The 26967-nt window shown below is 45.7% G+C and overlaps 1 protein-coding gene across 2 annotated transcripts; it reads right to left on the bottom strand.

The window, feature by feature from the left end:
- Positions 1 to 4105: 4105 nt before the first annotated feature.
- Positions 4106 to 26035, bottom strand: GABRP (gamma-aminobutyric acid type A receptor subunit pi). Of its 2 annotated transcripts, XM_077786766.2 has the most exons (10): positions 24743 to 26035; positions 18594 to 18683; positions 17165 to 17274; positions 13982 to 14049; positions 12022 to 12239; positions 11110 to 11192; positions 8581 to 8718; positions 7248 to 7400; positions 6511 to 6704; positions 4106 to 5604 (listed from the first exon to the last, which is right to left on the bottom strand). In XM_077786766.2, the coding sequence occupies exons 2-10, from the start codon at positions 18647 to 18649 to the stop codon at positions 5290 to 5292; spliced, it is 1335 nt and encodes a 444-aa protein (XP_077642892.1). In that variant the 5' UTR covers positions 18650 to 18683; positions 24743 to 26035; the 3' UTR covers positions 4106 to 5289. The 2 variants fall into 2 exon arrangements, with proteins under 2 accessions (XP_077642892.1, XP_085447191.1); XM_085591065.1 differs by lacking the exons at positions 17165 to 17274; positions 18594 to 18683; positions 24743 to 26035 and adding an exon at positions 14229 to 14718.
- Between the last annotated feature and the right edge of the window lie 932 nt (positions 26036 to 26967).

The following is a 26967-nucleotide window of genomic DNA, read 5'->3' as shown; positions in this document are numbered from 1 at the left end:
CATGTATTGCCATATAGAAGCAAAAGCCATTATCGTTCCTCTTCCTGTTGAGACGAAGCCATGAACTTCTGTCCACCTTGTGCCTTTGTTTTGGGAATGCTTTTCTATTACATGGGGTTATGGATTGGAGACAGAACCAACACACACAATCATCAGCAGCAAACAGCAATGAGTTTATTATGGCTGCCCTTTTAATGGGGCTTTGAATCTCCCAGGCCCACATGGCTGATTTGATGGGACCTCTCTCCGTCCAGCTCTCTTGCCAGTGGTGTATCTGCATTTAAGTTTGAACAAGGTTGGCTGAGGTCTCTGTTACTCTTTTCTAGAATGAGCTAGGTCACCTGAATTGGATTTGTTATGGCCAGATTTATCTTGTTCAGTTGCAGACTAGCTTTACTGCAACATTTTTCCATTAGCCCTCTATTTGCACAGACCACAGTACTTTCAGGTGTCATGTTTTACTGCAGTTTCATGCAGAGTGAAGCAATTTTTGTGTCAAAGGCAGTTGCTGTGTACATCACCAGTGACATGGGAGTGCTACCAGATACAGCAGGGCTTCAAAGACACCAGGGCTTGGGGAAAGCACATCAGACCTTGGCCCACAAACCCAGAGAATAAAAGAGCAACACAAGAAAGAGTCTTGCACATGCTGCCAGCTACAAGCAGCAGGACAGAAATGGGGGAGTGGGCTGGGGAGCCTACAGGCAGTGGGCAGCAAAGGGTGGGAAATACAGGTAGGGTTCTGGGTGGCATCTATTTACCTCTGCCACAAGGGTTTGGCTGGCATGAAAGTGTCCAGCAACATCCATGTGTGCCTGTTGCTATTCTCAGCCCCTTCTGGGTTCAACATGCAGCAGGATGTTGGAAAACTGGCCTGGTTCCTGCTGCAGACCTGCAACAAATATGCTCTAAGCATTTGGAAAGGGGCTAGAAGAAAACAAAATAGAAAACTCTGAAGCCACACAGTTCTGACTTCAGCAATGTTTCAAGGTGCTTTTAGCAGACAGTCTGAGCAGCTGTATCATCTCTGGCTGCTGTGGGTGCCTGTCCATCCCTCCCCTGCAGAGGCAGAGATAGGAGGAGCATGAGGAGCCTGAAGCTCAAAGTTGACACTGGTGCTGCTACCAGCAAAGTTCTTCAGAGTGGCAAGCACAGTGTTTCCTGGGAAAGTCTAATGGAAAGGGAGATCTCCAAAACTTGCAGACAATGAATACAGAGTAATTTTTCTTGCCAACCTTAATGTTGATGGATACGACAGTTTGTCTTGTCCAGTTTATATAGGAGCAGTTGATAAAAAATTACTTCATAGCTGGATATTTATGAGAAGCTTCATTTCAAAGAATGTAGCTTTTACTTCTAGTGGTGCTGTGATTTAGCCCTATTATTACTGGGAACTAAATCTTTAGGATATTCCAGCTATAACTGTAGGGTCTGTCTGTCTACAGAGCAAAGTTAATATTTTCCAAAGCAATAGAAACTTTATAATGGAAAGTCACATTAGCAAAAACTACCTGTCTCTAAAACCAGCCAGGAAATCAGGCACAGAGAGGAAGTTGGGAGATGTTCCTTCAGATACTCCTGCTTTCTCTCACAGCTATAGTGAGTCTTCTCCATGACAGTGAATGCAGAGATATTCTATCTTGGTCTTCCTCTGGGAAAGCGACCAGAAACCAAGCTGTGATATAAGCAACATTCTCTCACCTTGTCTCTGCTGCGCGTGTATCTTGCATAAAACTACTCCTGTCTCTTGAGGAAAATAGGATTCACCCCTGGTGCCAGACCTGAGCCACATCAAAGTGGCAAAATTGTAACAAAAGCTGTGCCTAATAAAAGCCAGCCCTGAGAGCAGCCACCTGCTGAAATCAGGGAATTGTTCAGGTTGGAGAAGGCCTTTCTGGGGAAGGGTCTGTAGCATAAGTCATATGAGAAGCAGATGAGGGAGCTGGGAAGGGGCTCAGCCTGGAGCAAAGGAGGCTCAGGGGGACCTTGTGGCTCTGCACAGCTCCTGACAGGAGGGGACAGCCGGGGGGTCGGGCTCTGCCCCAGGGAACAGGGACAGGAGGAGAGGGAATGGCCTCAGGCTGGGCCAGGGCAGGCTCTGGTTGGATATTTTGGAAAATTTCTTCACTGGAAAGGTGGTGGCATTGGAACAGACTACCCAAGACAGTGGTGGAGTGTCCATCCTTGGAGGGATTTAAAAGCCATGTGGATGTGGCACTTGGGAACAGCGGCTGGTGGTGGCCTTGGCAGGGCTGGGGCAATGGCTGGACTCGATCATCTTGGAAGGCTTTGTAGAAAGAAATTCCTTCTGTTAACGTTAATATTTGGTGGCTAGTGTAAAACACATAAGGGCATTTTATCTTATTTCATTTTATTAGTCGCGTTTTAAAGAAAGAAACCAATACAGAGAAGAGATAATGATTTTTTTTTTTTAGTAGAGAATCTCTCTAAGGGGTTGTGTTCATATCACAAACATTCACTTTATTGCATTTTATGGAATGGTCTTCAAATACCAGTATATACAAGCCAACACTTCATTATTAGAGTTTGTGATTATCCACTTGCCATTGTCAGCCTGTTCCCCTCTGTCTTCCTGTGCTGCTCTTTTTAAAAGTGATGATTTATGACTATGTGGGTTAGATCCCTCAAAGTACAGTGTGGTGAAGCCGTTCAATAAAAAGTTATTAAAGTAAAAAATCTATAGTTTCACGTGCTCTGTTCACCTTCTCTAGGAACCCCCAAGAAGAGATCCTTAAACTAAGCAAACACTGCATGCTGAGACTATAACATAAGCTACAAACCAAGAGGCTTCACCCAGAGAGAGCTCTGATGAATGGACCCACTGCAGGCAATTCTGATTCTGCCCACATAACTGCAGGATTGCCCCCTGTCATGGGGTGACGTTATGATGCCAGTATCCCCAATCGTGTCTTCTGTGCTGGCTGGCTTGCTTTGCTTTGCTGGCTTGCTTATGCTTGCTTGCTTGCTCTTGCTCCTGCTTCTGCTTTTGCCTTTGCTTTTGCTTGTTAGTTTAGCTAAGCAGTCCAATTTTTTCCCTGGACTGTTTTTTTTTCCTTTCCCTTTCCTGAATATCATTCCAACCTGCTCCGGACTGGGACCTGGGAAACACCGAGGAACCCAGAGCCTGCGCTCTGTGATCTGCAGCAGCCATCCCCAGTGCCCAGAGCAATCCCCAGCGCCCAGACCCCGGCGATCATTCCCAGGAGAGACTTTCTGGATTTGTCATCTCTTCAGAGTGGTGAAAGAGTTTTTTTGTCATTTGTCATCTGGTGTTGTTCTTTTTTTTTTTTTTTTTGGTGCTGGGGAGTGTTTTGTTTGTTAAATAAACAGGTTCTTTTCCACTTCTCTCTGAGAAAATTCTTCCTGAACCAGGTGGGTGGGGAGGGGCCGTGGGGGTTTGTTTTCTGGGGGCTCCTTCCAGAGGATTTTCTCCCAAATTTGCCCTAAACTAGGACACCCCTGTTGTGGAAGATAGATAAATATGATTATCCATAAATAATACAGCCAGGATGAGAGCAGTTCTCCCAGCTAGCCAGACAACGCTCCTGCCTACGGATGGGTCCTGGGGTCAAGTGGATTGTTCCATCTCACCCCCAAAAGATGTATGGTTCACCCCACACCTCTATCCCTCCCCTAAAACATCAAGTGTCTGTAACCCCATTGGCCCAAGCCTTGTTCCAGCCCACCTTGAAGCTCCTTGAAAAGGGGACTTTGAGGGGCCACACACTCTCTTGGAACCTCCTCCCCTCTCTTGGAACTTCCTCCCCATCTCTTGGAGCTTCCCCTCTCCTAGAGCATCCTTTTGTCTCTCCCCTTCCCCACCCTCTCAAGCCCTGCCATGTGCTGCGTCTGGGAGCACGAGGCAGGACCTTCCTGCACCCCCAATAAACCTCTTCCCCCAAGAGCAAACTTCAGAGATCTCTTGCCTCAATTCATCCACACTGTCCTGGAGAGGCAGGAATTTTCTACACACCCCCTCTCAGTGATGAAGGCAGCACAGAACAAAAAAGGGTGCCGGGTGGGGGAATTTGCCATAAAACTTCATTTTACAATCAGCAAATAAAGACTTCCAGCATTCTCAAGCTACAGAGTGCCAAATAGGATTTGGTTATTTAATGTAATGGTGTGGCCACATTTCTTTTATCTTCAAAAGAAAATTTTGGCTTCTGCTGAATACAGGATAAACAAAGCTGACTTTGGGCAGTTTCCAGAGCCCACTTAGAATATCATTTTTCTCAAAAAAGTAACAGTGTTTCAGCCTAAAAGTGAAAGTATGAGAGTGAAAGGGTGATTTAGACTAGCCTACCTCAACCCATGCACATTTTTCACCCAGGAGCACTGCTGACTTGCCGCAGCTGCACAGCCACATAAAGAAGCGGATGACAAATGGCCACTTGTGCCTATGGCTGGCAAAGGAGTGAGAGTTGCTTGTACAGTGAAGACTGAAGGAAACATTCTCCAGGACAAAAAATAATTTGTGAGGAAGATACGGAAAGTGGTAGAATCTGTTCATGCGCAGTACAGCAGGCAGAGTATAAGAGATAGGTTACAAAATAACTTTGCTGTCTCTATTTTATGTTCCCAAATCTCTGAAAAAATGCAGCTCAACAAACAACAACCCTCCATGTGTCTCAGGGATGGAGAACTTTGGCAAGTGAGGGTTATCTTAGTGAGTTACAGATTAAAAGCAGTGAGGCACCACTGTGCAGTACCGAATCACCATCCTGGCACTGCACCACCCAGGACAAAGCAGCACCATGCACATGCACAGGAGCATCCCACTGTACTGCACTGCACTGAGCTCCTGCTGCTGCCTCAGGGCTCTCACTGCAACAAAGCAGCTATTGAGGCAGCAATCACAGTCCCTCTGTTCTCTCTGGCAAACAAAGAATAACAGTCATGATCTTATGCATCCTCTGGGACATCTCAACTTGAAGGTTCCAATCTGCTCCAAGCTACCAAAATAATTCTGCCACCTGTAGTGCTCTGTAGCTGCCAGTGCAGTCCTGCACACCCATCTCCAGCCAGGTGAAGTGTGGAATGAAATGCAACTATGAGCAGGAGAGCCTAGCACAGCCACTCAGCTGAACAGCTGCTGTCAGAATCAGTGCTGCTGATGCATGCACACCTCACACACTTCTGCTGGGTACCTTAGAAAACACAAGGAAAATTTTTGTCCACATTGAATTCACTGAGGTTAGGTACCTGGATGCTCACAGGCACAATTCCTCTTCTGCTGAAGTAGGAGAATGAACCAACTAATTTCTATTAAAAATATAGATAATAAGCCCAATAAAACACATTGACCACCATGAAAAACAAAGGAAAAAGCAATTTGGAGTAGTGGTCCACATTGCCAGGGTTCTGAATTGTGAAATAACCAATGATCCTGTGCATTTTGTTCCTCAAGACACATTTGATTTTCTCATGACTTTTCATGGTCAAGTCACTGCAGTTAACATTATTGCTGGAAATCTCAATGCTTGTGAAGCTGATTTTCTGTTTATAGCTGGTCATGGAATTTTTTACGATGTTGGTAATGTTAACTTCTTCCATTTCTTCAGTCAGTTCATTTGCAGGCCCCTAGGAAACAAGAGTGCACAGTTTTAAGGTCTATCTTCCTCTGCAGAGGAAGAAGACCATAAGGATAAAAACATAAGAGCACAGCTTCATATATGGTAATCCCAATACTCAAACACACCTTTCAGCTGCATAATCTTAGGAGAGCCTGAGGTCCAAGAGATGCCTATTTCCACCACTGTATTTTTAGAGATATTTTTAGATCCTTGAGTAAATTTTACTATGAGTAATCCAACATCCCTCTCCTACAGGATATCCATCTCTTCCTATCTACACAGTAACTTAATGGCTGGGAACTCAGTAGTGTGGTGAAAAACCTCCTTTTCTCTCTGAGCCATTGATGACAACTGGACTACAGTCATACCTGATTATTTAATTTCTCACACTAAAAGCAGAGCCCTTGAATAATTCACTCTCACAATCCCCATGGAACACTGGGACAGATGTTTGTAAGCATCTTCTGGGGAGGGAGGAAGAAGGGTTCAGCTTTCCTCTGGCAGAGGGAAGTACCTCCCTTATTGGAGTTGTTTGGTAGAAGAGTGAAGAGTTGTGTTATACTAGCTCTTCTCTGAGTGCATTTGAAAGGAGCAGTGGTGCTTCCTGCTCACATGAGCTCAACTCTGGGCTATGGACCCAATCCAGTGCCAGGCCCAAGTGCCTTTCTGGATGTGTTCCTGTGAACCAAACAGGACTGCCAGTTATGGCTGCTGCTCAGAAGTCTGCCAGAGACACAGCATTCCTGTGCTATTCATGTGTTTGTTATACACAAAAGTTTAGGTTTAGTGCCGGTTAGGAGAAGCATTGTTGATGTATCCATAGCAAGAGGACTATTTGTCTTGTTCATTTAATGGAGAATTAATTGCTGCCAGTCCAAGACCACTGGCCTTATTAAGGTATGTTGAGCCTTACCTCTTCTGGTACTTTAGCTGCACACTTCTGTGAGGAGCTGTAGTGAGCCACTGCATACTCCACAAGGGCACCAAAGATGAAGCTGAAGCAGATGCCAAGATAAACATCAATGGCCTTAATGAAACAGTTGGTTTTTGAAAGTGAACTTCGTGAACCGATCATCAGAGTTGTCATAGAAAGCACTGTTGTAACTCCTTGGAAAACAGAGAGACCATTTCTTGTGGAAACTTTGGAGAAGTCTTGGCCTATCCTGTTCATGTCATTGCTCTTTATTGCTAGCTGGTTAAAGCACATAACTTCTTACCAAATCCAAATCATCTATCATAGCAACTGAAATACTTTTGTAGCATTCACTAGCTTCACACAGGCTCTCCCTGCCTTTGGCAGCTTGGCTCCAACAGGCAGTTGGCTCTCTTCTTTTTCATGCTTTCAGTAAAAAATTCCCTCCATCCTCCATCCTGCTTTCTCCAAAGCACACCACAAAGATCCTGTGCCCTGTCCTCTACTCTTTGCAATGGATCTCCTGAGAGCTTCAGCCACACATAGCCCTGCAGGTGGGCACATGTCTCTGCCACAGCATCTCCTTCCACAGCAACCCAACTCTGCCTCAAAGAACAGTAGAAGATGAGCAGATAATTTATCCCTGAGCAGGTAGCTCAAGAAAAGTACCATCTACCCAGCTTTTAAAGTCTCCTCTGTCTGCTTAAATCTACTCCATTCCTTAGGCCAGAACTCACCAATGCAGGTTCTTGCAGGCACCGAGTCCAGTGTGATCCAAAAAGAAACCCAGGATAACATGACAAGCAGAGTGGATGGCACATAGGTCTCCAAAATGAAGTAAAGGACATTTCTTCTCAGTTCAAACTGTAATATCAGTCGCGGGTAACTACCTGTTTATGAAGAGACTTGGTGAATGTGAGGTTCCCAAGGACCCCTCAAGTAGAACTGGGACAGCCCAGCACCAGCCCTTCAGCTGATGGAGCTCAGCAGAGCATATGCAGGTAACACACCTGACACGGGAGGACACACACAGCACTGACAGGAAAAGAGGCATCTGAACAACCCCATCTGAACAGCACATGCCTTGCAAAGGGGCTCCTGCCCCTGAGCATAGTGGGAATGTTACAGCAGGGCCTCAGCTCTGAGCAGAGCAGGGCTCATGCTCCCACTCTCTCACACTCAGCACAGCACCTTTCCCAACACCTGCTCTGAAGGGCAGTGCCAGGTTCAGCCTTACCTGATAGCTGAAAAACAGACAAAACATTTGTCTCTTGATGTCAGCAGGCTCTGGCTCACATCCCAAAGCATCCCATTCTCATTAGAGATTTGTGATCTTTGATAATGGTATATTTTTGAGCTCTCCATCTTTTAAAAACCAATTTGTTGTAAATGCTAACATAAGGGTTCTGAGGCTGGATCACTAGTGTTTTCAGGAAGTATTTCTGCTCTAGAAACAATAATTCCCATTGAAATGTAGAAACAAAGTCCATGTTGTTCATGGGCTGTGTAACAAAACAACAAAACGTTTTTTTTTAAACCTTGTCATTCTAAGGAAGCCCCCTTTCATACTATCTGTAATTGAAGAAAAGAGTATTTTACACGGATAATGAAAAAGACATTGAATTCTGATCTACAAAACTGTTGTTCCATCATGACAGAATTGTAATTTACAAACAGATGTATATTTTAAAAATTAATTTTACTCCTAGTTACTGTAAACATTGCTCTCTGCAGTATCTATATACTATACACTTGGATAGAAGGGACAGAGTTTCTTCAGGTATGTGTGGAGGAAGATAGGAAGAAGGAAAAAAAAGAATTTAAAATCCATCAAATGAATAGAGTATATTTTAAGCTTCCATCTTTCTGTGGTTTCTGTCTTAAAGAATATCCTGACTGTAACTAATAGGATGTCACCACCTTTCTGTTCATCTCTTTTTGTGAGATTAAGATCTGCTAAAGGTTTTACTGGTTCAGGACTGAGTCAAATGATCCTGGCCCACAGAAAGAGAGGAGATGGGATGAGGAACATCCAAGAGCTTTTCCTGCTTTTTTCTCTCCCAGATTTACCTGTCTCCTGCTGTGACTTGGAGACCAGGGTGTGGTAGTGCTCCACGGTGTACTGGGAGAGCCGCAGCTTCTCGATGCCATGCACGGAATTGTTTCCCCGCAGCCAGGTGAAGGTGACATCATTCTCATCGTAGCCCCCTGGGGAGAACACAGGCACTGTGTGACTGTTGTGGCCAGGGAGAGCCCAGCTATCCCTGCTCTGTGGGGAGCAGAACCCTGACCCCAGCACTGCAGACTGGACAGAGGCCCCTGAGCTGTGTCTGACCATGCAGGGAACATTGGCTGTGCTTCCTTCATTGCCCTTCGTCTGCTGCTCCGGATGTGGACAGAAACACACCTCTGGGAATGACAAACAATGTATAAGGCTGCTGAGAGCCTCCTGCAGTGGTTTACATGGGGTATTCATGTTTTCAAAGATCATCAAGTGCTGTCATACACAGCTTTATTACACACAATGGGATATTAGTACTGTTGTGGTTAACTCTCAAACACAGTCTCTCTCTTCAGTCTGAGAGGAGAGCAGGAGAAACACAATGGTTAAGAAAGAAAATTCAGATTCCACTGAGACCCTTACCACAGAGCAGAAGCACATTTCATCGATTCAAGTGCTTCAAAACATCAGAAAAAGCATTTTCAGTTAGTCAGGAGCTTACAGCTAAGACTGCTATGTGGTTATGAACCAGGCTCCCCTGAACTGGGTACACATTGTCCAGAAAACCTGCTCACAAAAACAACCTTTTCTACACATCATTCCTCCTATCCTCAAAGTCATTAAGTTACTCAGGACAAATAAATGCACACAGCATTTAGATAATACCAAATTCCTGCCTCAAAGCAGTGGGACTCCATATATGCCATCTGAGTGCGTGCCTCCAGGGATGACATAACCTCAGGTTAGACTGAGGGATACCTCAGTCTGAAGGGTAAATCTTGTACTGAGTTGCCAGCCTGCCATTCCCTTCAGAAATTTGACTTGATTTAGGAAACAAGTCCATCAGCTTCACTGATTTAATTCTTTTATTAAGAGCCCTTCTTTGAGACCATGAGTAGGGATGCTGTGATTCTGATAATAACCCATTTGTCCTGGTAGAAGGGATCAGATGAAGTTGCAGCTCTATTTACATCTAATTGTGCTTTCTTATTAGACACAAATTACCAGAGCTTGGGTGTGATGAACTCCTAAATTAGGTGTCCAGAGCATGAATCTCTGAGTAGAATCCTAAGCATGCGACTTTTCAAAGTACCTAAGTGGTTTTATAAATTGTGGTTAATCAGGAAAATTTTCTAAGTGATAGATTGTTGTTAATTCATCTGGTGTATATTTAAATAGCATTACTTCTGGGCACTTATCCTAATGAAATCTCCAGTGGGCAATATGTATGTAATTTCATTGGAATTATACAGCAACTGAGCATGATGTAGGACACAATCAGTTTTAAACCAGGCCGAAACATGCTCCTCTTTAGCTGAAGAGGCCAATCATTATTATTTCAGGAGCTATTCTTTGTAATAAAGTTAACCATGGTGAAGTAATATGATTTTAATGTGAAAATAATATGTGCTTCCCTAGGTGCTTCATGCTGCAACCCCAGAAGTTAAAAATCTGGTCTTTTCCATGTTGAGATGATGAAAGTTTGGTTTTGTGTCATGCAGCAGGAGCTGGCTGCCTGCTCATCACAGGTCTGGAGCAGCAGCACTGTGGTGGCTGAGCTTTGGGGAAACAATGCTGTAGTGGCCCACATTGCCCTGGAGTCTCAGCCAGCATTGCCATAGGTGAGCTTTTAATCTGAGAGCAGAATTCACTGATAATTCCTCTTCTTGAGATTTCCCAGTCTGAGACTCTTCAGTTGTTGAGGCTCCCATCCTCTGTATCCCCTCCCTAGTGGGGGGCAGGTATTACAAACCTGGGTTTGGCCTTAGTTTCAGCTCATGAATTTGAGAGCCATGTTCCACTCTAATTCTAGTGAGAACCACACTTCCCAATGTTCTTTTACAGTGGGGATTTGTGGGGTGCAACAGGTATTAGCTACCTAAAGATGTGAGAATTGCTCCTTCTTGTACTCTATCACAAACACTTATCCCACAAGTTAGTTTTGAAGAAGCTGTGTGTTCAAAATAACCTGAATTTTGAAAACCAACCACCATTACTTCATCCTTTCTCTGCATGACTGAATTATCTACACCTTAATAAATATTCTGTAGAAGCTGTGTGTTCAAATAACCTGAATTTTGAAAACCAACCACCATTACTTCATCCTTTCTCTGCATGACTGCATTATCTACACCTTAATAAATATTCTGTATGATCACTTTTTTGCATAAACTGCATGGTGACACGAATTCTCTGGGCTGTGGATTACAACACAAACATTTGAAGAATGATGACATAGAAGTTGTTTTCTTTTGAACATTGTAATTTGCAGGAATAAAAATCTACTCCAGAAAGCCACCATGCTTAATCCAAATTTTCAAGATATGTAGTTACTTATGAATAAACAAAATTAGAGTTTTCTAGAACATTATACTTACAGCTTTCTAGCTGCAGTTGGCATGTTTGTGTGTCCATAGGGTATTTTGACAGGTCCATGTTACAGGCAACAGTAGTAGTGATTCTGTAGAAAGAGAAAGAACTCTTAAAATTGAAATAAAAGCATGTTTTACACAGCAAACTGAATCACAAAGCTCTGCTTTAGAGAGCAGAGTTAGATTATTTGACCTATGATATGAATTAACTGAGAACCCTCAAGAACAAGCACTCTCTGCAGCTATGCCAATGAAAATGTAGCCCAAGGAGGAATTTTGCTTTGATCTGGTGGGATATAGAGTGCAGATTCACTTTTTTTCCCCATTGCTACAATTTGCTCATCTTAGAAGTCAGCAGTTGCGACATGAGGTGCAGTGACTAACTGCACACACATTCTGGATTTCTCTGATAGGTATGTGAGTATTACTCTGCAGCTGAGGTAACTGGGACCCAGTTAATGCAAGCTAAGGAGAGCACTGTAGGAATTGCTAACTCAAGTTCTGTGCACCTTCCTGAAGTTCATGGACAAATGCACTTCTTGGTAAAAAACAGAAGTCATCATTACATGGCACTGGATAAGCAAATGGTTTCCCACTATCAGTTGAACTTTTACTTTGTGATGTCCTCCTTCCATTCCTCCCCTGTCCTCATCTGACTGGATTTTTCCTCAGTGACAACTAAACTCGTGAGCTTTCTGAGCAGGCCTCAGGACACAGCATTTATTGTGATGGGAGATCCTGATCCTTGACTGGCATTTCCAGAAGCCAGAACAGGGAGAAATGGATCAGCAGAGAATGATCACAGCTGTCTTGTTGACCCCAAACTCATGACCCGTGACAGCTGGTACCTGCTCCTGTCCAGGGTAATTCTGGAAATCTATTCTGAGCCAGCACCAGCAAAGCCAAAGGTCTCTGTACCTTAAGGCATACAAGACGGTGCCATTAGAGAACAGCCTGACGAGGCGGTTGCCCACGGTGACGTCGTGCAGGAAGGACCTTTTTGACTCCACAATGTAGGTGTCTGGCACCCAGAGCAACTCCACCAGGCGAGCATCCAGCGTGAAGCTCTTGTTGCCATGAAAGACCAGCCGTGGGTCTGTCCAGCGCTGCCGCAGGGCGATGGTGGCTGTGTAATCCTGAGAAACAGCGCAGAGCCTGGGGATGTGTGTCCAGGCACCTGCACGACATAGCTGGGGCACACTACATGTGTGACAAGGGACAGAACACTTCCTCATTCGACCTACCACAGCCAAGCTTCAAGCTTCACTTTCATCACAGTTTTATTCACTCTGTAATATTTCTAATACATTTCCACTCTAAGGTGCGGCGTTTGAGGACTAAAGATTATACTTACAGTACTTTATGTTTTTAATGAGCAGTTATTATAACTGATACTTTTGTGCCTATTTTGCAGGTAAGAGAACAGATGGGAAGCACACACTTGAGGCCACCCCACAAGTCATTGACATTACAGATCAGTCATTGTCTAGAGCTGAGAAACTCCACACTATAAATCTGGTCCTATAAAGACCAGAGCCTAGAGCTGGGACACTACACACTATAAACCTGGTACTATAAATCTGGTCATCAAAGAGGCACTTTGGAGAAAAAAAGAAAGTGAATCCAACCTGCTATGTCAGGGGGAAAACATATATATCATAAAAAAACTACAAACAAGTAAAAAATGATAACTTGTGCCTTGTATTTTAATAGGAATTTTGAATCTAAGAACACTGGGATTAACTTGAGTTTGGCCTGCCAAAATCAACCTGCAGCATTGATTGGAGCATTCTCACAGTGCCCCACAGAAAAGAATCAGCAGCACCCACTCAGCTCTGAAGCTGATGCTTTTGGTGAGCCTTCTGTACACCACAGGCACTGCTGAACTATTCAACTTTCTTCCTCACAAGGGATGCCACACAGGATTATTTTTTTTCTATTTCCACAGGGTCTGATTTCCAGAAAGTGCTGAGTTTTTGACCAGTAGGACATTTGGAACCACTTCTTTTTTCTTGTAAGCCCACATTACTATGGCACCTACACAATTGTCTTAGGGTGACTATAAGATGCTTGTATTCTCAATTGACTCTTCTGTTTATATTGGATATTAAGTTCTGCACCTTTAAGATGAGATTTGAAAGTGAAGGTGGGGAAAAGAAGTGCACAGTTTGTTTTCAGAAACTGCATTTTCTCCCCTGTATTCCTTCTCACAGACTGTGTTGCCTGCAGCACAGACAGACAGTGGGACAGAGCTCTCCTTTGCTTTTAGTTAGTTTTTTTATCTAGCTGAGGCAGAGAAGTTGCCTGTACTGTGTTTTTTTTCTTTTTCTTGGAAATGTTCAAAGCTGCTCTGGACTGAAAATCCAGAAAAACACCAGGAGCTCACACCTGTGGCCCACAGGCACCAGGACACAGCATTCCAGTGCTGGAGGGACAGTTAACAGACTGAATAAGATGAGCTACAGCCCATGAAAAGGACTTTCTGAATTTGCCATCTCTTCAGAACAGCGAGAGGTTTTACTGTTTAATATAATTATTTTTTTTAAGCTTGTGAATACTTTGCTTATTAAATAACCAGTTTTTTCCACTTTTCTCCAAGGAAATAATTTCCTGAACCAGTTGGGGGAGGGGCCACTTGAATCTGCATTCTAGAGGAACCCCTTTGGGAGTTTCCTCCCAAATTTGCCCTAAACCAGGACAACAGTCTGCAGTCATAAATGAGCTCTGTGTTCATCCCAGTACTGAAAGTGGTCAACAGCCCCCAAACAGCAAAGCAGTTTCAAAATGACCATTTCTGTGCTGGACACACGGGAATACATGTGAAGTCTATCAGGCATATCCCAATCTTATCTTGTAAAATAAAAGTTTTTTCACTTACCATGTCACTCTCAGATATACTAGAAATACTTGCAATGTCCAGACTCATTGCAATTTGTACAGGTTCTCCTGCAGAGGGAATGAAATGCTTCAGTAGAGAGAAGGGAAGTGTGGAGGGCACAGTAAAGCTACTCAGGATGCTGTGCAGGATGGGCGCTGTCCTCAGCCTCACTCACTGTCACTAAAACTGCAGAGGCATAGAGGGTCAGACACAGTTTCAGAACATTAGACTCACAAATTCCACGTACCAAAATGCAGTTGTCACTGTTAGGGAGCTGGAGTTCTGTGTTTGGTGATGGTAGCAGGGAACATTACCAGTGGCTGCAAAGCTCAGGAGTTTATCAGCAGCATTTCAGTGGCATTTGCTGTTGGACAGGCAGCCAGGGCCACTATGTCCCTTGATCCCAGCCCACAGCAGGCACGGAGCAGCCAGGCCAAGGACCTCTTCACACAGCACTTCCCACATTCCAAGGAGCGCTGGGCACCCCCGGTTCCTCGGGAGGAGCCACCGAGAGGAGAGAAGGTCCCTGATTGCCGAGAAAGGCACTCCCGAAATGCGGAGCAGCAGCGGCCTCTGCCCGGCTCCAGCTCCCAGCCCAGAGCCGGCCCGGGCCGCGAGCGCCGGGAGCCACCGCGAGAGGGCAGCACCGGCCGGGGACAGGGGCAGGGACAGGGACAGGGGACAGGGACAGGGGACAGGGACAGGGACAGGGACAGGGACAGGGGACAGGGGACAGGGACAGGGGACAGGAGATAGGGGACAGGGACAGGGGATAGGGGACAGGGACAGGGACAGGGACAGGGGACAGGGACAGGGACAGGGACAGGGGACAGAGGACAGAGGGACAGGGGATAGGGGACAGGGACAGGGGACAGGGGACAGGGACAGGGACAGGGGACAGGGGACAGGGACAGGGGACAGGGACAGGGACAGGGGACAGGAGATAGGGGACAGGGACAGGGGATAGGGGACAGGGACAGGGACAGGGACAGGGACAGGGACAGGGGACAGGGGACAGGGGATAGGGGACAGGGGACAGGGACAGGGGATAGGGGACAGGGACAGGGACAGGGACAGGGACAGGGACAGGGGATAGGGGACAGGGGATAGGGGACAGGGGACAGGGACAGGGGATAGGGGACAGGGACAGGGGACAGGGACAGGGACAGGGACAGGGACAGGGACAGGGGACAGGGGATAGGGGACAGGGACAGGGGACAGGGACAGGGGATAAGGGACAGGGGACAGGGACAGGGGAACAGGGGAGAGGGGACAGGGGAGAGGGGAACAGGGGACAGGGGAACAGGGGACAGGGGAACAGGGGAGAGGGGATAGGGGACAGGGACAGGGGAGAGGGGAACAGGGGACAGGGGAGAGGGGAACAGGGGACAGGGGAACAGGGGAGAGGGGATAGGGGACAGGGGACAGAGGGACAGGGGACAGGGGACAGGGGACGGGGGATAGGGGACAAGGAGACCCGGGACAGGGGGACAGGGGACAGGGGGACACAGGGACAGGGTGACAGGGGACAGGGCGACAGGGGACAGGGGGACACAGGGACAGGGTGACACAGGGACAGGGGACAGAGGGACAGGGGACAGGGTGGCACAGGGACAGGGGGACAGGGGGACAGAGGACAGGGGGGACACAGGGACAGGGGGACGGGGACAGGGGACAGGGGGACAGGGCAACACAGGGACAGGGGGACACAGGGACAGGGGACAGGGGGACAGGGCGACAGGGACAGGGGGACACAGGGACACAGGGATAGGGGACACAGTGACACAGAGACACAGTGGCACGGACACACGAGGACCCCACGCCAAGCCGGGCTCTGCCGGTGCCAGGGGAACGTGGGGCTCCGAGCGTGGCTCGATGCTTTCCAGCACAGACCTCTCTGCCTGCGTGACAACACAGCAGTGCCTTTCCTCGTGGAACTGCCAAAACTCCTGTTGATCATATGAATCACAGTGAGGAACAACCAATGGACACAATTTCTGAAATGCTTTCCAGGTGGTTTTGGCTTTGATTGTTTGTTTTAAATGTTTCATAAATATATTTCATTTGCAGAAGATGTGTATTTTTTAAAGCAGCTGTTTTTAACATCTCTGTCTATTCAGACTCAAGCCCACTGCATTTACTGACCACAGGACACAACTGTGAGGACTCAGCCTCTGGGGGAGGTCACACCAGAGTTGTTTAATATTTGCTGCAGATGCAGTGGATTTCTGTTATGTTGTAGAGAAGCATCTGCTCACTGGTGTCACAGGATTTAGAGGAGCTTTTCTAGTCCTGCATCAGGTCAGCCATTCTAGGCAGAGCAAGATGGTAAATTCTGTAGGCTCAGGCATTTATTACCATGGCCATAAAAAGGAAGCAGCTCAGGGTTGCCAGTAGCAGCAGGTCTGTCTATACTGGGAAATAACCATGGCCTTGTGAAAGCTGATGGGAATTTTTTCTGTCAAGTGGGGTTTCATTAATGGTTCAGGCACAAAAACAAAATTAATAGAAATAAAAATGATAATTACTGTTTCTTAAACTTTCAATGGTATTTTTCAGGTTCTGAATGTCATTCGGAAAAACCTGTTCCTCTGTGTGACGACAGCACTCACCTGGAAGGTGAGAAACCTGACACCCAAATTGCTCAAGTTAAGTTCCTAAATTAAGTTCCTAAATTCCTGCCTGCTCCCAATTCCACAGAGTCTCACTAGGGTTTGAAACAGATTTGTGTCTCAGTGTGAGGTGAAAGCATGTGTCAAAAGTCAACATTCCTGGCAATAAGAATGGCTTTGTTCCTCTATAGCTGCATAAATAGCTATAATAGCTGTACATGACCAAAAGTAAAGCAGAAAATCCCAGGGGTCAGGCTCTAAACAAAAGCTTGTACAGTTAGAGCAGAATTTAATTATTTAGTCAGGTCTTTCATAGAGATGTTAAAGTTTATAAATTCCCTGCTCTTCACCTCACAGCTGGACCTGTTCCCAAGCCCCACACATACGTGCACCAGCTATCCAAGACAGTAGTGGATGCACAGAAAGGAGGGCAGCCTGGGACAACAACTAATTTCAAAGAAACACAGCTTTTGAAACTGCAGCATCCTATAGCAAGGTTAAAGCCTGCTCTCCCCTCCACATGAGCATAATAGACTGATTTTAAATGGTCCCTTGTGTAGAGCCAACATACCACCAAAGTAGGGCCGGAGGTATTTGTTGTACCCCATTGTGAGGTTCTCAAATCCAGGGAGGGACGTTGTGCCCTTGTCATGCAAGCTGGATCCATGACCCAGAGATCTCCTGGGGACACAAACACCAACTGTTACATGCTGGGCTGGGCACATCTGGTGTGCAGTTGCAGCTGCTTCCAGCTTGTGCTCAAACAAACAGACAAACAAACAGTATAAAATAGTTACTAAAACCAAGTAGATAATTGAAATCACAAGCATTTGCTCACATTGCTGTCTTGGCTGAATAATTAGCACTTTAGAGAGGTGGGAAAATGGCAAATTGCCTCAGCTGATAGCTACAGGTTGAACACACAGTATCTTTAGAATGTTCTTAAAATATCAGAGAAAAATTAAGCAATATCTGAGCAATAAACCCCAATCTCCCCTTCCCACCTTCCCACTCCTTCTTGTACAGTCTATATAAGGAATATAATTTTTTTTTCTTTCCATTTATGACAACCTGAGACAAATCTTACAGCCCAACAGCTCCTCCTCTTTAATCTCTAGTTCCCTAAATAAGCTTCATCCTCGTAACATGTGAGTGTCAGCTTCTACAGCTGCTATCAGGAGTAATACTGGAGGGGAAAGGTGGAGGACTGTGCACTTCACAGACACCCCCTCAGCTCTGTGGGAAGTGCAGCTCCAGCTGTCGGGTATACAGAGGGTCCAACTCTAGATTTCAATGTCAAATTTTATATTTATATTCTGTGGCTGGTCATTGAAGGCAGAAGCTGTGTTTTGAGGCTGACAGTTCTGCACCCTCACATAGACAGTGAACGGGACAGGGTTTGGATGGTAAAAGGTGAGTCTTAAGGTACAGGGTGGCACAGCCGCACCTGAGAAAAGTGTAACTGAGTGAAGGGTTAGTGCTTTGGGCAGGAGGAGGTAGGAGGCAGAGCCTTTGCTGCTCCCAGTGCCAGGACCCTGCTCTGGGCAGGAAGCAGCCATGGAGTTACTCACAGCTCTCACCAAGGGTTTTTCTTCTGTTTCCTTCACAGCTGGGTTAATAGGGCCTTGGAGCTGCAAGATTTAGATTAAACAGGACCTTACAGCAGAATCAGGTTTTGCACAGTATATATATTCAACAAATTTGAGACTTGTACATCCAAGGATGGTTATAACAGAGCTGGGAGCCTTATGGGAGGCATTTCTGGTAAAAAACTACAACCTGTGCTGGTTCTGAACAGGAAATCAGGGATTGCACTTTTAATGGGCAATGTAGTTTAGGTATCTATGCAGATTGCTCTCTCCTATACCACATCCCTGACTGCACCCTGCCACCTTTGGGTGGGCTGAATAACTGGAAGCATAGTTTCCTTTTGACCTACATTATTTATGTGAAACATCATTCAAAGGTTCCCTTCAAAATAAAACAAACTCTACACTTACCTTTGGATTGGAAGGAAAAAACACAGACCAAAGTAGGAAAAATATCTGAAGAACATGTCTGAAGATTGCTTCTGTATTTGCTCTGCTTGTCTGTAAAGAAGAAAAGAAAGACAAAGTCTTGTGGTTTAAGAAAAATTAATTTAAGGGAAGGAGACAAGGAGAAGAAATGCTGCACAGTCAGAACCATCAGAGAGTGATGTTTAACATACCTGATACACAGTGGCTTCTGCTCTTTTTCCTGGCTAGTATAATTTTTTTAGCATGTTCTATCACTTACCACATAAAAAGCCCTGGTGACACTAGCTCCTCTCCTCTCAGTATGGGATGGCAATTAGCTGATGTTGAGAATGACACCATAGGAATGGATTGATTAAATATGAAAATGTGTGGGTAGCTCCCAGAGCAGACGCTGAAGCCAAGAGGGATCCTGCCCACAGATGGCAGTTTCAGCCTCTTTTAGTCCCAGGCTCCCCTGCCCAGCCTCACAGAAACGCTGTAACTCTGTACTCCATTGATTGTATGTGGGATAAACTCCTGCTATTAACAGCAACGATGGCAAGCCACTCAGCATGCAGCAGAGCATGAGGTCATTGCACTTCAAAGGGGTTTTGTTGACATTTCTGGGAGTGGAACCAAGTTTGGCTGCTGGCCCAAGACTCCTCAGGCTTGTGCTGGCTTTGGAGCAGGTGCCACAGTGGCAGATCTGAGCTGTGCTCTGCTCCACTCTGATCTCCAGCTACCTCCTGCAGGTGCTACTCCAGTCACACACCTTTTTTTTCAGACCTAGCACCTCTCACATTACACGTGGCATTCAGAGCCTCAGCTTCCAATGTGGCTGCACCATAATAACCCAAATATCATGAGTTTTCCGCTTGGGTTAGATCCTTCCTGTAGTAGCTCCCCACAGCCCAGGGGACACTCTGCCTCCTCAACCAGATACACAGCTCTGGTGCTGTGTCATGGGACAAGCAGAGCACCAGGAAATAACACTGAGCCAGTAGAACACCTGAACATTCGAAGTACTATGAATGAAGTGCATCCCACCGGAGAAAGGATGGGGTTTTTTCAAAACACAATATGCTCTAATACCAGTCCCACATCTGAATTTCCAACAAGGCTTTTCTCTTCTACCCATTCTCTGAAATGGTACTCAGATGTCTTTAGATGCTCTCAATGGCTCCTCACTATAATGTGAGGGTGCAGGACCAGAGTGTGAATTATTTACCCACTCAAAGCCATGTTAGAGCACAATTTTGATTGAAAAGAAGAAAGATTGGTTGAGGTTGTTTAAAAAACTTGTATTAAGAAGTTAATTTTACAAATCAGACTTCAGTTAAAGTATGAGACTTCATGAACTTCAGCTGAGGAACCTCTTACGAGCATCCCTAATGAATATCCCATGTTTTGCAAAGGATGACTGTGAAGACAATAAATATACCAAAGACTGGAAGGCAGTGAAATGGAAATTTATAAGTACTCCTGGGCAAGAGAATGGTGATACCAGTGCCCAGAGCTAAATATAACCACAGTATTTCTTCACTGCTCAATGTGTCAGTTGATACAATGGCAATTCTGCTGTTATAGGGCAGGAGCTTTCATCAGAGATTACCAATAGGGGGAAGAAATTGTAATAAGGTTGTATATTTATGTTTCTCTGTCCAGTAAAGGGTTTCATTTTCACAGAAAAATGTAGCCTTAAACACTGTTTGGTGACCAAGGGCAAAGTCAATACACCAAGAGGCTACAGCAAACAGATGGCCACAAAATCCTCAGAGAACATGTCGGAATTTTTCTTCCAAGCTTCCAGGTAACATGTTAATGTCAAATAAACTGTGCAGTTCCCCTGGTAATTTGGGATTACTTTCCTTGGTCATGTGTGATGGACATGACAAAGGGAACTGGTTTTCCCTGCAACCCGGTGCTGGCAGGCACAGCTGAAGGAGTTCAGCACTCAGTCCCTGCCCTCGCAGTTACTACATACCCTGCGCCACCCCTGCAGGGGAGAAGCAGCAGGGACTCGCTGACCTCTCCCAGCAGGAAAGGACTGACAGACAGGATCGTTTTATTGTGTCTCTACTCTGGCTGAGCACCTGCCACGGCAGCACCTGCCCAGGATGGGAAAGGGGCTGGCAGGGCTGAAGGAAGGGAGTGAGGGTGAAAGGAGCTTGCAAGTGACTCATTAATCGAAGGTTTGACAATACTGACAGATAAGCATGTAAAGAAAAGATAGGAGATGGGGCCTCGAGGAGCACAGTTCAGACACAATCATTCGTCTTACACTTCTGTTAGTCTACGTTTCTGCAGGGCAGTGAAATGCTCCTCACTGCAGGAAGTGTTTGGGGAAAACCAGCCACATACCCTCCTAAGCACCTCCACAGCCTGCACGTACTAAACACATTCACTTTGCTCTTGCAGGCAGCACATTAAAAGGTGTACTGCAGCTGTATATCCTTCCATGCCAATGTTCAGTTTCCTCAGTAAATACTCAATATCTACACTAAGCACAAAGGTATTTCATCTGGATTGGTTTCTACATTACCTTGTTTTTAAAGGCCATTCAGCACCATGTTTCTTAGTGCAATATGGAATTTAATACAGTTGTAAAACAAGCAGGAATCTTTTAAAATTCAGTTCTCATTTTAAATCACCCAGGAAATAGTATCAATGTGCCCAACTTCTAAGAACAGAGAAATTAAGGTACACAGAGGTCAAGTAATTTGTCTCGAGTGTCATCAGTAAGACTATCTGTCAAGATGAACGAGCCTTCTGCAGAACATGTACCAACAGCTCCTCGCTCAGATCATACCAGGCTCACACCTCTCCAAGAAATGCTGACAGCAGCAGCACTGGCAGCCACACGAAGGCACTGCATGGTTCCCGCTGCTGCTGTCTGAGCCCGGTACTGCGGAGGAACCGCAGCAGCACCTCCAGATGTGCACTGCCCTATTTCACTCCGCATTCTCCACATTCCATTTGGATTCACTGCCCCAGACCTTGGGACCCTCCCTGCTGGGGCCTGGGACTTGGCCAGGGGCAGGCACTTTTCTGCCAAGTACCAGCTTTATTTAAGCTAATCCTTCACACAAGTGACCATCAATAACTGCTAACCTACTTCCTAAAGGACACAGATTAATTGATAGAATATTATAACTCATTTAAATATTCATGTCCTAACAGGGAGACAATTGCACGGGGCCTAGAGACTCTTCCCCTATTCGAAATTGTGCCCCAGCCTTAAATAAATTAACTCAATAAGTGTCTTACCATGAATACAAATTCCTGCTTAGGGCTTGCAAATAAAAATATTTAGAGCTCTTCTTTGAGGAAAGATAAGGTGCTTAAACTTGCAAAAGAGTAAAGGCAGCTATATTCATTTGTCTTTTGCTTTAAATGAACTGCTTTGTTTTAAACCCAAGGCATCCCTTTTAGAAGGGAGGAGGAAGAATCTGGGAAGTTATTACATTTCTTATTCTGGGCTACAGTTTCGGTTCTGCAAAGATGCAGATGTCTGCTCCAAACTCCAAAGGCAGGTCAGGGCCAGGCCAGCTCTGCCCCAGGGCTGCCCAGTGCCATCAGCAGTGCACCCCTGCAGCACAGGTCACCTGCAGGACACAAGGAGGAATCCTGGCTGGTGGCATTGGCCAGCAATCTGTGCTGCTGCCTTGCTCCCATCGGTGCTGGCAGGAAGTGGGCATGGCCACCAGCTCTGAGAAACTTCATCTGGATCCCCGAGGCTGGAGGGAGCAATTCGCCTTGCCCCGAGGTCAAATTTTATCTCAAAAGTGGATGCAATGTTTCTGGTTTTACTTTTCAGTTTGTACATACAAACAGTTCAGAACTGCAAGGTACACATGAAGGACACAATTCAGGATTAAAAAAGAGCCTCACTGATTCCACTTGACTGAAACAGAAAGGTTTGTAGAAGAGACCACAGATTCAGCTTATTTCTTTTGCTGTAGATAGAGGGAAATTCCAATGAAAGTCGCACACAGAGACCCTTAACGACAGAGAATTTTACAAGTGGCTTAAGGAGCTTGCTTCAGCAGCAGCCTCCTCCTTCTCCATGCCTTCTCTTTGCTGCACGGGCTTTGCTGCACCCAAGGGATGCATCAGTGAACTGCTGAGCTGTTGTTACACAAACCCTCCCAGCAGGAATGCTGCTTGTATGCTGCAGCTTTTACCTACAGCATCTCAATTCCCTTCTGAGCTCCCTGAAGGCTGGGAGAAATTAGTACCTGTGGGGACCATTTCCCAGATCCTGGGTCAGAACTCCCAGCTGCCTCAGTTTCCCCACAGGACTCAAATTTACGGTTGCCTGCCCCACAGCCCAGTGGCCAATGCTCACCCCTGGATAGCACACACAGACACCACCAGCACAGGCCCGTCACATTTAGGGCCACCGAGCTCTTCAGCTCAAGCTCTGGGAAAGTGTACTTGTGCTGAGATGTACTGAGAACAAGTGTCAAAGCAATCTGCAAAAGCTAAGGTGAGAGCAGTGACTTGCCAGCCCCGAGCAGCAGATCGCAGCCCCGTGGGAGGGCAGCAGCAGCGCTCATCCCTGTCCCAGCCCTGCTGCCACCCGCTGTCCCAGCACCTCGGGGTCCCCGCTCTGTCTCCGGGTGCTGCTGAGCTCAGCTCTGTCGCGATGCAGCCGGGGCTAATCCTCGCTGGGGCCAGGGATCCTGGCGGAGATGATTCCTTAATAGGCTGCTCTGTGTGCTAGCACAGGACCACAGAGGGGGGAATACCTTACCAGCCCTGATCTGGCTTTACAGCCTGCTTGCTGCTTTGGTTCTGCCTCCCAAGAGCAGAATTAATTGCTGGGCTAGAAAATGCTGAAATTGCTGGGCTGCTCTTTAAGAAATGTGCAGTGCCCACAGCAAAGTCAGCAAACCTGCTGTGTTCTGAACAGGGCCCACGTGCCAGTGATGCTCATACCAGAACCAGAACTACACGTCAAGAACAAAAGTTCTGGACTGATACCGGGGATGGTTTTTTCAATCTGTAACCCCATTTAATTCTTTCTTTACGACGCTGCCTATGAAAACCTGTAAATATTTTATCTCTGTGCACATCAGCACCCAGTGTTCATGACTGTAACTCCACTTTAAAGAAAAAGAACACAATTTAAATGTAAAAAGAAGGTTGTGTAACCTCTTGTCAGATACAGGAATGAGTTTGGGAATTGACAATTAATTGGACACACAGTTTTAAGTGCTCAATGTTCTGTTATTATCTCAGATAAATGCACAATTGTGGTTTTATCTTTGGCCAAAGCTCTTACCTGATATGATGTCATTTCTTTTTTGCTCCCTAACTTGTTAAATAAATATTCCATCCATACAAGTGACTTTGACTATCAATTTATCTACACCATATTAGGATTATTGAAAGGAACTACAGCGGTTTATTGATTATTGATAAGATTCTTAGGATTAGGATTATTGGAAATAGTTGTGTACTTTTATGTTAATAGGATGAAATACACTCAGAGACAACAAATCAGATCGAGATGTACTCATTAAATGAGCTGCAGTAAGTACTAGTTTCTAGTTTTCATGTTCAAGAGAGAAAATTATCTCTACTGATAGTGCCTGGTATTTGGAACTGTTCTGAACACCATAAATATCAAAAAAGCTTAATTAAAGGTTTTCTTTTAGTTTAACTTTCCCCCCAAAGGACCTAGGCCTATATCATTCTGTCAAAGAGAGGGGTGAGGAATATTTTTAAGGAAAAAAATCGCAAAACACTTTAAATTCCATGATTGCTTTATGCTGCTCTGCAAATGAGATGGCACTGACCAGTGGGATCCACCCCAGGGGCACAGTATCTCCACTGAACAGCCACAGTACCTTGGGAGATGAGGATGCAGCAGGGAACCCTACAGCTCTCAGCATCTCTCCAAGCACTGCAGCAATATACCCAATTCAAAATCTTTTGGATTCTCATTTTGTCCTGAACAGTCACAGAGTGCAGACACAGACGCATCCCAGTGTTTTGCTGTTGCGGTAACTGGATGTTGACTCACTATCTGAGAATAATAATTCTTGCTGAGGAGCTCTGGCCAGTGGAAGACTGTGGCTTCATGTTATTCATGTGGGATATGTGTGCTCCCAGCAGAGGAGTGAAAGAGCAAATAAATGTCTCACCTGAAGCTCTTGTTCTCTGCTGTTACAGCAGAGCACCGGTCCCGTGGCGCTTCCCCAGGAGCTCCAGCATGGCAGGCGTGGGAACTGCTCCTTGGCAGGGTCTCTCAAGCACAGGTTTGTCAGCTGCCAGGTGTGTGTGCTATCTCCTCTGGTAAGGATCTCTTCTAAAAGCTTCCCCAAAGAACACTTCAGAATTTCCAAAATTAATGTCCAAGGAGCAAGTCTTTTCTGCTTTTGGGTGAAACAAAATGAGGTGAAAAAATCACCGAGGTTCACATGGGTTTATCTTTCTAAACTTATCAAAGAGTGCTGGCAGGTTTGCCAGAAGGAAGACAGCTCTCATTACTTAGCATGGGTTGAGGCGTGGTAGTCTTAAAAATGCCTCAGCAAAAGACAATACAGTAGAGAAACATATCTTGCGTTTAAAAATAGTTTCAACAGTTGTTAAAAGGGATTAAGTAATGTTTTTTTCCCTGTACCAGCAAACGGAGCAGTGCAGACGAGGTAAAAGGGTAACTCTGGGAATGAGGAAATAGTTTCATCTAATTTACTTCAGCCTGAGGTGAAACATTAACTCAACTCTGAGCTCTGATGAGGTGTAAATAGCCTGAACAATAACACTGCTGCACTTGCTTTTGAGGGTATAAACTCAGATGTCTTCAAAGCTGTGAATGGTTTCACAAAACACACCTTTCATTTTACTGAAGCATTCACTGAAACATTTACTTTGGAGTAGATTGTTTTGAACACTGTGGAAATAAGGAAAAGGGGAGAAGTTTCCCAAAAAACTGTGCAAATATTTTAAAGGGATAAAACCAAATCACTGCAGACTTACCCTCAGGTTTTCATCCCAAAGGACAGAAAAAGTCTTTACATTATTTCCCCACTGAGATAAGTGGAAGATCATTTGTTCACTGTGATATGCTCGCTTACCTTGGTTTGCATAAGAATGTACTGGTGTGTCTTTGAAATGCTTATTTGCTTACAAGGTGATAAGGAGGTTGAGATTAGAGTCCTGGGTGTGTGTATCTGGTCTGCTTGCTGTATCTCAAAAGAAGAGACTTAGAAGCTATCACAACGACCAGACTCAGACTACATCTGGAGAGTCACGCCTGCAAGGAGAAGGGGGGGGATAAAAGGAAGGTTGGGACAGAACATTTTTGCGCGCCGTTGGTGGAGCAGGAGACTCCCCGGCCGCCCAGCGCTGTGCTTTGCCTGCCTTACTCGCTTGCTATTTTAAATAAAATTGCTTTATTGAATTAAGACACTTCAAATTGTCGTGTCACAATTTATAACAATTTGGTGCTGTGACTCGGATGGAGAAGTAGATCAGTCCCTACGGGACGATCGGGAGGCGCCCCGCCCTTATGGCGGCCCGGCTGCCCCAGGCTTTCTGATCACTCTCCACCGACGAACCTAAATTGAGTAACGGGCAAAGGAGAACCGGTTACCCCTGTAATCTTTGTGCACGAAGAACCAGCGAAGACGCAGGACGCGTGAGTATAGGCCGGTTTTCCGCTCGGTTTGGGGTGGTTTTCCCGGAGTGCTGTGTGTGAGAGGTCTTGTGGAGACCAAGTGAGTGCGAACTCTGTATTAGTGCGTTTTCCATTCCCCGCGAGGGGCTGGGCCACGAACCAGGGGAGCACGTGTGTGAGAAATTGAGTGCACTCCGGAAGATGGGACAGAGGAAAAGCAAGCCCTCTGGTCCCATGGGAGAGGGGACCCATGCTAAGCTTCCCCAGATTCCCAGGGATAGCCCCTTGGGTTTGATGATAATTAATTGGGATGCTTTCCCATCTAGAAAAGGGAAAGACAAAGTTAAAATGATACATTATTGTATGGAAGTGTGGGGGGGGAAACAAATTAGGAGAGACCATTTGTATTGGCCGGTATTCGGGTCCTTTGAGGATTGGATTTGTCAGGCTCTAAATATATATGTTAACTCAAAGGAAGCCTTTGATTCAGAAGAGAGCAAATATGCTTCCCTGTGGACAGTTGGGGAGACAAGGACAAAACTATTTGCCTTATCAGCCAGGGAAAAGAACAAGAAAAACAAGGAGGAAGATAATATGCCCCCCTACATTCCTCCTCCATATATTCCTCCACTCCCACCCCCTGCTAGTCAAAATATATATCCCCAGCTGCCTGCGGACCCGGTTGGCCCCGGGGTCCCCACGGCTCCTTCAGACTCTGATGATGAGGCAGAGAGTGGAGGAACAAGGGAA

Source organism: Lonchura striata, chromosome 13, assembly GCF_050655825.1.
Source record: "Lonchura striata isolate lonStrDom1 chromosome 13, ASM5065582v1, whole genome shotgun sequence".
Lineage (NCBI taxonomy): Eukaryota > Metazoa > Chordata > Aves > Passeriformes > Estrildidae > Lonchura > Lonchura striata.
The sequence above is the reverse complement of the archived record's forward strand: the minus strand, read 5'-3'. Positions and strand labels throughout refer to the sequence as shown.

What these genes read in the sequence shown, in the direction of transcription:
- GABRP (XM_077786766.2), bottom strand. Translation starts at nt 18,649, where the DNA reads ATGTTCTTCAGATATTTTTCCTACTTTGGTCTGTGTTTTTTCCTTCCA. An exon ending in GTATATCTGAGAGTGACATG is followed by an intron (nt 12,240 to 13,981) that starts GTAAGTGAAAAA and finishes GCTGTTTCTCAG; the next exon opens with GATTACACAGCCACCATCGC. An exon ending in ACCGTCTTGTATGCCTTAAG is followed by an intron (nt 11,193 to 12,021) that starts GTACAGAGACCT and finishes CTCTTTCTACAG; the next exon opens with AATCACTACTACTGTTGCCT.